Source organism: Aquarana catesbeiana, linkage group LG03, assembly GCF_042186555.1.
Source record: "Aquarana catesbeiana isolate 2022-GZ linkage group LG03, ASM4218655v1, whole genome shotgun sequence".
Lineage (NCBI taxonomy): Eukaryota > Metazoa > Chordata > Amphibia > Anura > Ranidae > Aquarana > Aquarana catesbeiana.
The window spans coordinates 541,308,321-541,322,054 of NC_133326.1; the positions used below are offsets into that span (position 1 = coordinate 541,308,321).

At 37.7% G+C, this 13,734-nt stretch overlaps 1 protein-coding gene across 6 annotated transcripts in view; it reads right to left on the reverse strand.

Annotated features, from left to right (window-relative positions):
• Positions 1-775: 775 nt before the first annotated feature.
• Positions 776-13,734, reverse strand: part of SOX5 (SRY-box transcription factor 5) — a 300,676-nt gene continuing 287,717 nt past the window's right edge. For all 6 annotated transcript variants that reach the window (XM_073621454.1, XM_073621453.1, XM_073621455.1 and 3 more), the window contains 4 exons: positions 13,138-13,246; positions 11,217-11,390; positions 7,262-7,478; positions 776-5,578 (listed from right to left, as the gene is read on the reverse strand). In XM_073621454.1, coding sequence (XP_073477555.1) covers positions 5,278-5,578; positions 7,262-7,478; positions 11,217-11,390; positions 13,138-13,246 — 801 coding nt within the window. In that variant the 3' untranslated portion in view covers positions 776-5,277. The remainder of the gene's footprint in view (positions 5,579-7,261; positions 7,479-11,216; positions 11,391-13,137; positions 13,247-13,734) is intronic.

A 13,734-nucleotide genomic window follows, 5' to 3' on the forward strand; every position in this document is an offset into this window, starting at 1 on the left:
CTGAGGACTTCTTCACCGTTCTTAACAGAAAAAGCTCCTGGGACCTGTGACATCAGTGGAAGCTGTGAAGTGTCTTTTTTGAGTCTGTTAGCCACCCTCAGAGGTGAGGGAAGAAGAGCGGACCGAGGAGTCATATGATTACCAGTAACAGGAAAGAAAAAAGGTATTTCCCCTGCATTTTTAGCATTAAAATATAAAACATGTAAGTGTATAGGCGGAGTATATTATTTTATTTTGTTGCGACAAATAGTTTAAATTGCAGAGTCTCCAATTACCTGCAATTGTGGGTGCAATTCCTGGTGGCTCAAAAGCGGTTGAAATGAACTGAAATTTGCCATGCGGGTTGCCAGCTTTAATAGGTAAAAGATATAACCTGCAAGCATCCACCCAAAATTGCAATATCAATTCTGAATTTCCTGTTTTAAATCAATGAGGATTAAATTGTGGCAGCTGTCATTGCTCTGTAACCCACACTCTGGCTACATTTATATTAAAATTTAGCGAGGAAAACGTAATAGGTAAATAGCATTAACGGGCAAAATAAGATTTTTTTTTTTTTTAGGACAGATCTATCATGAAAACCAGCAGGGACTTTTCCAGGGAAAAATTTGCCCACCCCCACCTACACTCCTGAGATACTATGGACTGATCACCAGGTGGAGACGGTGTTAACATGAAGCTCTGAGCGGCTCATTGTCCGCGGAAGGAATCTAGCAGGAGACAGGAAAACAGCTTTACATTTCACGTGGCAGAGAAAGAGGCAGACACAGAGGGGTAGGAACACATCCGCACTTTTATTGGTGCCTTGCAGGGCAGTAATACTGAAAAAGGGGAATGGAGAAACAGGATGTCTTAAAACGCACATTTTTTTAAGAGTACAATAAATCCTCTTTTTTTTTTCCATAATTGTGGCATGACTGAAAAACAGAACAAAAAATGAAAATATACAACTTATATTACACTATATGTTATGAACAAAATATAAATCTATTACTCTATGTTATATTTACATAATTATTTTCTTATTTAACTTCAAGTGAGATGGTTGCTTGCACATACTTTGCTTTTAAGCTCCAGGCATTTGATTGTCTCATCTTTTCTCTTCTACACCCAAAAGAATAAAAAAAAAAAAAAAAAGAAAAAAAGAAAAAAAAAGTAGCCAAACGCTGGGTAAACTTATGATGCAGCCAGCAACCAAAATGCAAATATAAAAGTACAATATGAAAGTTTTTTGCTTCTCTGAGCAATAATTATATATATATATATATATATATATATATATATATATATATATATATATATATATATAATTTTCCAATGCACCCAACAAGTAAGTTTGCACATAAAAAAACATAAATAAGGACTAAAAAAATGAAGTGTTATCTTGATATTCAGATATACATGAAATGTTTTTTTTTTTTCTTGATAATACCATTGCGTGTTGGGGGGTGGTTTCCCTTGATATTGCAGCTTGTTGATAATTTTGTACCGTTTTAACGTTTTAATTGAACGTCACCCTTCCCAGAAAATAAAAAATTTAAAATCAGGTGATCTACATACAATTTTATAGGAGGCAGGCAGAGACATCAGGATCCAAAACAACTGTAGAAGATATCTGACTATGTTACAAACATGCAACTATTCTTTATAAGAAAAAAAAAAAAAGAAGGAGGCGATTTATCATATATTATAAATAAAGTGACTCGTTTTAACCGTTTATAACGGTGAAAACAATTGAAATCAGTTAAAATAATGTTTGAGGTAAAACTGCAAATCGTCATTTACATTTGAACATTCGATTTTTACAAATCTTTATTTTGTTATGGTTAGTTCAATACTTCAAAAACACTGAGCCAAGTCCTGATTTTGCCACCAGGTTATTTTTTGATAATCCTCATGAGAAAGGTGTCTTTTTACAATTTAATGTTATGTGATGCAAAAAATTTGAGTGGGAGATTTCTTAAAAAAGAAAAAAAAAAAATACATTTATTGGATAAAATTGTTGATCAAAAATAGGTAGCCAAGGACTTGCCACCAAAAATCGAGCATGCATAAAAGGGCAATTATATATCATTGCTAAAACAGAATAAAGATTGTATGTATGTATCTATAGGGCAAATAGTTGATTCAACAAAATTCTAAAAGAGTTTGATATATTTTTCTGTTCATAGATGGCCATAAATTGGGGCAGTGAATGCTGTGGCTGTTGAATAACCTCTGTTTCTTTAAGAATGCGAAATGGTCATACGATGACTGATCACCAACAGTTGGGGCAATGTTGACTTTTTTTTTTAAAGAAAAGAGGAGTGGAAAATCAATGTTTGGGGTTCACAGCTCTTTCTATGCCAGTCTCCCTGGCAGAGTTTCTTACAAAATTAAGATTTGGCAAGATGTGGTAAAACGGGGCCAAGAATAACAGGGATCAATAAGGACAGCCAAGAAATGTGGCCCCGCGCAGAAAAATAACCGTTGGCGTGTGTTATGTTTGGCCTACACAGAGGCCGCCTTGGTGGCATCTACCTGGAGCTTAAACAAAGTATTTTTTGTAGCCCAAAGTCACATATCTAAACAGAGCACATTTAACATTATGGCAATTAAAACGTCCAGCAAATGTGAAACAAGCTTTTGAGTCAGAGCTAACTTTGTTTTTTTTTTTTTTTTGCCTTTCAAGAACGAAAAAGGTCATTTTCATAAATGTTTTCACATTGTACATATGAAGAATGTCATAAAGAAATATCCACCATTTAAATTTCTTTTGAAATACAGTGCTAAAAATGTTTCTGACAAACGCTGCAACGAATTACATAAAAAAAAGACATGAGAAGATTTTTTAGAAAAAGTTCTTGAGTTAAAAATCCAAAAACACCTGGCCTCAAAAAAGGGAACCTAGATTATTTATACACTATATATATATATATATATATATATATATATATATATATATATATAATGTTTAATTTTTATTTATTTATAAGGGAAGTGGGGAGTTAAGAAAGTTATAAAAAGAGTTCAGTTTTTTTTTTTTTTTTTTTAAACACATCTAGACAGTTCTTTTCTTCTGCGATGCTGAAATTAAATCAGAATACAATATGAAAAAATAAAAGTAATAAAATAAATTACATTTAACTTACTAATCTGGGAACAGCCAACCAGCAAAATTATTATTAAAATTAATGTAATTACATTACTAAAAAGAGGCAGGCCAAAAAAAATAAAACCCAGGATAGATATATATATATATATATATATATATATATATATATATATATATATATAAATAAAACTGACATGCAACAATACTAGGAGTTTCTCCATGGGGGACCCAAAAGAAGTCTTTATGTCAGGGATAAACTTGTTACCTAGAATAAGCTGTAAATAGCTAAACAGTTAAAAGGGGTGATAGTATCTCACATCCAGCCTGTCCAGAGGAAGCATGTCCAAACAAATACCAGCTTAAACACATTTGCATAATTTTAATTTAAATCAGCAGGCAAAAATTGAAATGGCAAAATTTTTTTTTTGTTAATGGAGATTTTTTAAATCTGCGATTTTATTTCTCTATTTAAGAAATGTTTTGAATGAGGACGGAGTAGCAGTATACCAAAAACATCAATAGCAAAAGTTTGCTCAGCAAACTTGTACTAGGAGAGCACAGCATTAACTGAGTTCCAATGAGGTGAAAAATGTCAATTGCATTTATACGTTCTATACAGGAACTTCTGTTTCTCTGCAATTGTCACGTACAGAAAATAAGTAAAAAAAAAAAAAAAATGGCTGTAATCCCAAAAAATACAAAAATTCTTCGGAAACTTGATGCAGTACAAGAAATCCGTAAAATAACTCCTGGCCTACATATACATACACGTATACAATGGGCCTACTTATTTCCTAATTAAATTTCCATTTAAGGTCTTGGCACGATCCGAGCCCCTGAAACCTTTCCACTTTCCTAATGTACAGCTGAGTATAGCTTCGCTGCACCAAGCACAGGATCTAAAACTATTACAAAGAAAATTAGGGAACTATAATGTGGTGGCCAAATTAGATACATTAAAATGTCATATATATATATATATATATATATATATATATATATATATATATATATATATATATATATATATATATATATATATATATATATATATAAAGAAAAAAAAGAAAAGAAAAATAAATAGTTCCTAAAATTTTTAAAACTTTTTTCTTCCCACAACGACATTTTCTTTATTTTCGCCTGTTCTCCAACTATCTCAAGTGCAAATATTCATTAAAGGCTTCTTAAAGTCTGGTGACAATTAGGATGTGGGATTTCATCCCGCGTTAAGCATGGTAAGAACCATGGCACGCTCACACGCACACAAAATACATAAAATATTTATTTTTATCACTCTATTTTTTTTAAGTCTCTTGCCATCACCTGAGAACTGCAACTACAGTTAAAAATAACATTTTTTTTTTTTTTTTTTTTTACCAGCTGCTGGTCAATTGTCAGTTCTTTAAGAGATTGTCTAAGAAGTAACACTGTCCTAAACTTAAGACAGACCAGAAAGAAATGTAAAAAAAATGTATGGGCTAATTGAGCACATAATTACAAATTTGGCACTTGCTAATAGAAATGCAACAGATGAGGAAATATGTCCATGGTACAGATGGAAAGATTCAGGTATCCACACACAACGACAGTCCCTTGGATCCACCTACAACGCCAAGGAAAATGAAGGAAGGGGAGGAGGAGCCAGCCAGGAGCATCTATTTTTTTCAGGTGCGTTACCAAAAAAAAAAACCCAAAAAACAAAAAAAAACAAAAAACAAAAAACGTATTCCTCTTTAAACTTTAGCACAAAACGACAAAACACATTCACAAGCCACTTGTTGGCACTGTGTACCTGAGTGAGATTTTCTAGAACATTGTAGAACAAACAGCCAAGTTTTTTGTTGTTTTTTTTTTTTGTCTTTTATATACGAAAAAAAAAAAAAGTTGAAGGGTAAGACGTCAGTGCTGAGCAGCTAGATTACTGGCATTAGTTTACCCATAGCTTATCCCATTCTTTTGGTGGAAAATCTGTGGTATTTTGTGTTTTTCATTTTACTTTTCCAACCCCGTGCATTTTGGGTCAAGAGTTTTATTCTGTCAGTTAAAAGTCCCAGCATTTTTTTTAAGAACAGTTAAAAGTAACAGTCAGTGTATCCAAAAAGCTCATGCTTCACCACTGATGAAGGCGAGTCGGGGTTGCGCCTCATTAAGTCCTCAAAGTTCCAGCCGTACCCCATCCTGCATCAGTTGGCGTGTGCCGCACTGTGATTTTCACTGTCACTGACAAAATCTGCGTCCGGATCGTCATCCTCCTCGTACTCATCATATATTTCACCGTTCATGTCATCATTTTGCATCTCCTCCTTGATGTGGGGCTCCTCTCCTTTGATGCCGAAAGTGCTTTGGATGACCTGCATGCCGGGCTCTGGACTGCTCGAGACGCTTGAGTGCTCCGACGGCAAGTGAGGTGATGGCATGCCCGCCATTGCGATGGCTCCTGGGTACACCACACCCGTTGTAGTGATGGGGATTTGTGCTTGTTGCCTGGAACAATAGAAAGCATGTTAAAATTTGGTCATGCATACATTTTTCTTTTTTAGGTTTTAAAAACAAATCTCTTCCATATCACCAGTGCGTTTTCTGGGGCTAGATCCTTTTAGAGCTAAAGTTTAATCTGCTCCCCAGCACCAACCCCCCCCCCCCCCCCTTCACCAATATGCCCTTACATTTTTTTTTTTTTTTTTTTTATAAAACTTCTCAGTTATCCCTTCATACCTTATTTTATACTCAGTAACATCATTACTGGATCTTTGTGCTTCTCTATGCAACACAGCAGATCATGGCTGGTGAGAGAAGCCAGCAGGGTGCTGTGCATAGCTTCCCAAAAACACCTTAGTACTCCTTTCAAGGGATCTCAGCCCTGATTCAAGCAGTGGGCTGGCTCTTTGGTGAAGTTATGCAAATATCAAAACCTTTTGATGGATGTATTTGCATTTAGACCACCCTAGGCAGCACCCATATGTGATGCTGAGAATCTATGATTAAAAGAATTGAAATCCAATAAATGAAAGGGGTGGGCCAGGCACAGTAAAGCCAGTCATAGATGTTTGAATCTCGGCCCATTCAACAGGATTTACTGAGATTCGAACCATGTATGGGCAGGCTGATTATACCCAAGTTGATTGATCGATTGGGTAAAACTAGCCCGTCGAATTTTTCATGCAACTATTGTCATCGGCTATAACTGCTAGTAATAATCACGGTTTGTTCTCCTGGATAAGACACCCCCCCCCCCCCATCGGGAGAACATAATAGTTCTGCAGGAGAGAACCCGTGGATGCAGGAAGGAAAATCACATAGTCCGTGGCTGGCTTAAGTTTGGCAAAGAAAGAGATAGACGATGCTGGATGTCAGGAAATGAGGCCTACTCAGTATAACTTGCTGCAGCTTCTAATTCACATTTTACTGAGCTCACAGTATGCAGCAAAATTACCAAAGTAAACTATTTCAGTACAGGAAATGAGCCTGTGCAAAAACGAAGGCTGGTGTTCATATTTATCACTGCAAAACCCTGACGAACACACACTTTTCCCTGAAATGTGTTGGCTTTTACATGTTATTAGATGGACCATGAGTTTGAACTTTTACATTGTTACAACACTTGTCTTCTTCATACACTCTGCATTTGCTGACCAAGGGACCATAATACTACTTCATAGTTTTAGAGCAGCCTCGCCAAGAGCCATTGTACTCCAACTTCAGCAGATTATACCACTTCAACATCCAGCACCATGCATCTTAATCTTCCATTAGATCCGGCCTCAAAACATCTTTGCCTTGCCTGAATGTGCCCAGACCCACCATGGCCTGAGTGACTAGGCTGACCATTGACAGAACACACACTTCCTTTCCTACATAAAAAAAAAAAAAGGAAGGATTGGTGGCCCCTTGGGCAGATTTGAGTAATCAAGAATACCCAGATAAAACCCACGCAACCACAGTGAGAACATGCAAACTCTCTTCAGGTAGTGTCCTTGTTCCCAAGGTAAGAGTGCAAATCACTAAGCCACTGCACTGCCAAATATCTGTATACTTAGTGTAGGCACTCTGTGAATTGTAGGGCTGGCATGTCAAATTTGCATGATCATTTAGTGTACATACTCCGCCTGTTGGATAGAGATACAGAAAGAATCTAATTTCCGTTCAGAGGCAAGCAGAACCACTTACCCTACATTGAAATACTGTCTCATTTCTTGTCGCCGGTTGCGCATGATCGCCTTGTACTCGCCGATCCGCAGTTTCTTGCCATCAACTAAGCAAGTGCGTTTTGGCCGCGGTTTGTATTTGTAGTCTGGGTATTTCTCCAGATGCTGCTTGCTAAGTCGAGCTTGTTCTTCATAGTAAGGCTGCTTCTCCAGATTCGTCATGGCTTTCCAGCGAGACCCTGAGCAAAAAAAAACCCCAAAAACTATGAAAGAGCAGGCTATGGAAAACACAAGCAGATTGAAGGTGTATTTTTTTATTTTTTAGTACTGTAAGTAAGGATTAGATCTTCCATTGGGTTTACTGCTATGGGGGCTCCAATACAGAGATTTCCACCCACTTCCTATTGTGGTGACAATATTTTCACCAGACAGTGTGGAAAATCTGTAGCAGGGGTGCAGACCGAAATAAAATCCTGAAAGGGGTTCCAGGATTCCCCTACTCTACTAAGGGAAAGAATTTTTATTGCTGATTTTCCCAGTGATGTCACTGTGACGCTAAGTTAGACAAGTCTCTCCAATGGAGAAATAACAGGAGAAATCCAAAAGAGGGCTTTTTCTGTTAGTGTGGAATTGTAGCATTTAACCACAGTAACTGGCTGAAAGTTTCCAACCCAGCTAACTGGCACTATGTAGAGTCTCTAGTTTATATTTTACTGCCTTCTCCATCACCTACACAATGTAGTGATTGTACAACAAAACGGCACTGCGTACTAATAGAATTGTAGACTTTATGTTCACCTTCTAAATTTTACAAACCTAATTTATGAGAAATGAGAACAGTTCATGTTCCGTAATTTTGTTTTTAACCGGTGTGCTCTTATATCTAAATATAATATGCATCTTATTTTAGTTATTTTTATTTGACAAACATTGGTATTAGTGTCCTGCAAACTCCAGACATGTGCACTGTATTATCGGTTGGAGTTTCTCAGCACAGCCTATAAAGTTATATCGCCTTGGATATATGGCCTCTGGATGGATATATTATCTGTGTAGAATGCAGTTTTGTGTCCCCCTCAAGTAACAAAAGTTAAAAGCAATAAACCAGTAGTAAACCCAAAACCAAAACCACATCTAAGAATTAGTAAGGTGCAATTTATTGTTTGATCTTGGGTTTAATACTGCTTTAATTATGCTAAAGTTATAATAAAATTTTTGGGGTGACTGGAGAAGGATTGGCACCAATGTTAAAGCGATTGTAAAGTCTGTTTTTTTTTTTTACCTAAAAATAACAAACATGTTATAGTTATTTGCTCTGTGCAATGGTTTTGCATACACCAGCCCCAATCCTTCTCTTCTCTGGTCCCTCTTCGGCTCTCCTGGCCCCTCCCCCCTCATGAGTGCCCCCACAGCAAGCAGCTTGCTATGGAGGTGCCGAGCCACAGCTCCATGCGTTCATTAAGACACGAAGCCTGGGCTAGGCCACGTCCCCTCTCCCCTCGTTGGCTCACTGACTTTGAATGACAGCAGCGGGAGCCAATGGTGCTCCGCTGCTGTCTCAGCCAATGAGGAGGAGAGTCTCGGGCAGCCGAGTCTATCGCGAAACATCGCTGGATTTAAATTGGGCTCAGGTAAGTATTAGGGGGCTGCTGCCCACAGAAGGTTTTTTTATCTTAATACACAGAATGCATTAAGATAAAAAAACCTTCTGCTTTTACAATCACTTTAAGGTTAATTTGCGATCTATGCCCCCATTACAAAGATCTCTTCCCCTGCAGCAGGTGATCTTCCCCCTAGTTATTTGATGAACCAATATTATTTTGTTCCTAATAATTTAAGTCAGGAGAATGGCAATACACATTTTATATTTGTACATATTTTATATTTTTACATTTTTTACTGGGTGACCAGATCTATTTACTGCGTCTAAGTAAATTATCAGCAATGTGGAGACTAATCTCATCTAGCCTTAGAGCTCAACTACCAATTTAAAAGATAAAAACAACCACATGTATATATCAGAAGCTCTTGGGAAAAAAAAAGTCTGCATTGTCCCAGAACAAGCAATCAAACACATAGAATACATTTTTGGGGGGCAAAGTACTGTTTTGCATGGCTTGAGAAAGCTGTCTAATACAGAGGAGGCACTGCTGTGACACAGATACTAAGCATCTACAACAGTGACTGTGCGAGCTGCAAATCATTTCACTACAAACCCAGACAGATCTCGTCTGCCGGGCCAGAACTGTCAGATAATGAGAGCTGACAATGTGCAAGTCAGACTTCAAACATACGCCCTGTCAAACCTGAGCACCAATTCCTCTTGTGTGCCTGACATGATAAAAGACACAAAGGGAATCTTCCAACTAATCACACAGAGAGAAAAAAACACAAATCTGACCAACTAGACTGTCACATGTATGCGGATAGCAAACTTTAGAATACTGTGAAGGACAATAAAGTGTAAGCTCCTCTGGTACAGAGACTCATGTTGACTGACTCAGTGTTCTCTGTACAGCACTGCGGAATATGTCAGAGCTATATAATTATATAATAATAGTTTGTGACTGTGGTGGGGTCATTAGAGTGCAAGTTCCTTTGGTGCAGAGACTAATGTGAATGGTTCAGTGTTCTACGTAGAGCACTGCAGAATATGTCAGAGCTATATAAATATATAATAATAGAATATTTCCTTCCCTGTGCACTTGCTGCGTCTTTCCCGTCTCTTTTGCTCTCTGTTTGAAAGCAGAGCAGATCAAAGTCGAATTTCCGGGGCAGAGAAGTCTGTCATATTTTTTTTTTTTTTAACGTGATCTGCAATGAATTTGCACGTCGTCTGTGAACTACTGTATGAATAATGGAAGAAAGATGTGTGCGCACGCTCCTGATCCCGGGCCAAACAGTCAGAGGCGATTCCTTCTGTTAACAATTTCAGGGGAACGGCTGATTAAGACCAGACCTTGCAGTCATATAAAACACTCGAAACCCTTTAAAATGTCAGCGTCGCTCTCGGGAGACGTAGAAATGTCAGCTAAGCTCAAGTGTCTGTCTTAAAGAGAATGTGTCTATAAGGTATCAGTGGAGACAAAGGATGCCCTCACCTCCACCAGGGTGACATATGGGCAAGGTGCCATCATCTTCTACACAGTTAGCATGCTCTGCAGTGATGCAATGTAACATATTCATGATACAATGGAGCAGATTCATGATACAATGGAGCAGTTGGGTGGTTAATACAATGTAGCAGTTACTTAAATCAAGAGTCTATCTTACATTTTTCCTTATAGCTAATAAAAGGTATAAAAAAAATCTGACATAATAAAATGTGAAGCAGTTTTTCAAAGTAAAAATTCAGCTCGGCCCAAACTTTTTTTTCTTCTCTTTTCTTTCTATCTGAGGCAGCTTTGGATGGATATCCTCCCACTTCCTGTGCTGGAAACAATAGTTTCACCAAACGGGAAGTGAAGAAACATTTTTATCAGGGCACAAATAGAAGTAAAAATCTGGCAAAGGTTCTAGCCTTCCCCTTCTCTACTGATAAATCAGAATTTGTCTGTCCTTGTTGCTTTTAGGATAACTTTCCTCTCTCCTTGTCTGCTGAACCTGTTACCACCAAGTCAGTGAGGGGAAATTGCTACAAATGAGCCCTGGATAGCAGGAAAACGCCAACAGGGTTTATAATCCTTTTCCACACTATCCCAGACTAAAAGAAAAAGGTACACCCTGGCATTTACCATCTGCCCCACCAGCTACACCCCTGTAGTTGCCAACATTTGGATTGGATTAACCCAATTCTTACGAAAGTTGTGAATGGCCGAATCTTTACCATAAATAAGTGAATTTAACTAAACTGAAAAAACGAAATCTTGATGTGTGTTTCCAGCTTTATACATCATATTAGCTTTGTAATATATCACACTGATGACACATTGTAACAATGTCACACACAGTATTTGCTATCCTTAATGTGACCATACCTAGTATTTTGCTAATGTTTGAATTGTGCATGTCAGGGAAAGCCTGGAGAATCTTCCTCCGCTCGTCCTTCGCCCACACCATGAAGGCATTCATTGGACGTTTGATATGTGGCTCACTGCTCCCACGGCCCCGGGCCTCTCGATATATCCGGGACTCAGACACACCAGCACTTCCTGCAAAAGGACAATGAGAGGAGAGTTAGGCAGCGTTCCTAGCAAAAAGGCTGTTAATATCAGGAATCTGTGGCTTCTCCACAGCAGTACATTATACATATACTGTATACATACAATATTAATTCTGTATTACTAAGGATTGGAATAGGAGGACAGGATTAGGAGTAAGGCATTGAGGTTGGTATTGTCTGGTGTTTATTTAACCACATAGTGTTTAAATAGGACACATTCTCTTGTGTCCAGCTCCTCTCCCCCTGCATAGTGACAGTTGGTAATTGCTCTGTATTACACAGCAGGGGCGGCTGTCAAAATGCAGCCATTCCTATGTAAAATTATATTTGCAGATAGTCCGAAAGTGTCATTGAGTGAATACAATGTAACATGTATTATTTAATAAGAACATCAAAAGGTATGACCTGCATATAACAAAAATAAATAAATAAAAATGTATAAGTTGAGAAAAAAAATGATTTCTTATTTACCTGCTTATTAACCCTAATCTGTCCTAGCCACTTTCTACTCCTTTTCCACCATTTGGTTTTTTTTTATCTTGGTTTTTCTTTTTACCATTTATATTTAATTTTCCTATTTATCATTTGGTTGTTTTTTTTTTTTTAGTGCTGCACAAAAATAAAAAAATGAAAAAACTGAGAAAATGCAATTTTCCTAAATTTGCAAATAACTTTGTAATGCTTTGTTGCAGAAAACATTTTTAAATTGTCATTTTAAAGGGGACACAATATAGAATTTTTTAAGAATATAATTTTTTTTTTCTAACAATGGTCAAAAATAGAAACAAAGCTCCCCCCAAAGAAAACATTTTTGCAAATAATACTACTAAAAGAAAGCCTAGTCTGCCTCCCAAAAACATTGTACGTATTTTATCTTGAGCCTAGGTTCACAGTATTGTGAGGTGTGTTTTGCATGTTGGTAGCCCGTTCAGTCCCTGGCCTTTTCTGGAAACGCTCCACACCGTCGACAATTTGGTGTGTGCAAAAACACAGAGCTTTTGCCGATGCATGGGGGTGCCTTTAATAATAAATTGTACATTCACGCATCTGCAAAAAGTGCAGCGTGTTTTCTCTCCTGGTTGGGAACGTGTAGAAAATCGCAACTCACACATACACAAAGCAAGGTCCATAAGGACATGGATGAGTGAGTTTAAGGTGGAGGAACTTGACTGGCCTGCAGAGTCCTGACCTAAACCTGATAGAACACCTTAGGGATGAATTAGAGCAGAGACTGCGAGCCAGACCTTCTCATCCACATCAGTGCCTAATGTGGTCAAACATTCCCATAGACACACTCCTAAACCTTGTGGACAGCCTTTCCAGGAGAGTTGAAGCTGTTATAGCTGCAAAGGGTGGGCCAACTCAATATTGAACCCTACAGACTAAGACTGGGATGCCATTAAAGTTCATGTGTGTGTAAAGGCAGGCGTCCCAATACACTATATTATTAAAAGTATGTCACCCTGGGGTAAAGCCTAAATTTAAACTTAAAAAAAAAAAAAAAAAAAGCATAAGGGACATTACATACTTTTAAACCAAAGTGCCCCTTGTGCTGGTGCCGACTAACATAGGTAAAGTCACCCCAACCCCACAGCTGTAATCTTCTAGTGGTGTAACATCTTTTTTCATTTGTGCTGCTAAGTCATTTATACTGCAATATCAACAGAGGAGGGAGAAATCCAGTGTGCAGTGTGAACGATCGACATCATTATTGGCACGGTACAGCCAGTACCTACCGTCAGAGTCTCCGCTCAAATTAAAATCCATCATGCTGTGACTGAACTTTCCGTCATCGTTTTGCTTGACTGCCAACTGCTGGGACAGACAATCTAGGGACTGCTTGTCCTGTGGGGCAAGAATAAAATAAATACTGTAAGGTATTGTAAATCACAGAACAATACAAGAACAATAAAAAGAAACTAAACAAACAAACTGATCAGTAATCTCAGCACACAGAAAAGTCCATGTGCCCTGTATCATGGTAGGACTTCCTGCATCCAGCAGTGTTTGACCAGGAAACCTGACAACCAGAACAATTCGTTGTCAGCATAGGAGTCATCCCTTATATTTGATGGAAGTTTATCATGTAAATTTCCAACATTCCTGCATCCCATTTGTACTACAAATCATAAACTTTCTATAATCACAGCACCATCCAGTGGTGATGAACATACACATTTCTAAGGAATCAAGGGGTGCCAAGTATCTTCTGATTTTTTAATTTTCCACACCTCCAGACCCCAAAGCAGTGTTAACTTATATATGTATTTACATATACAAATGATACTGTGATGCGTTTTCCTCAAGAGGTTGCTTGTGGATCAACAACATGA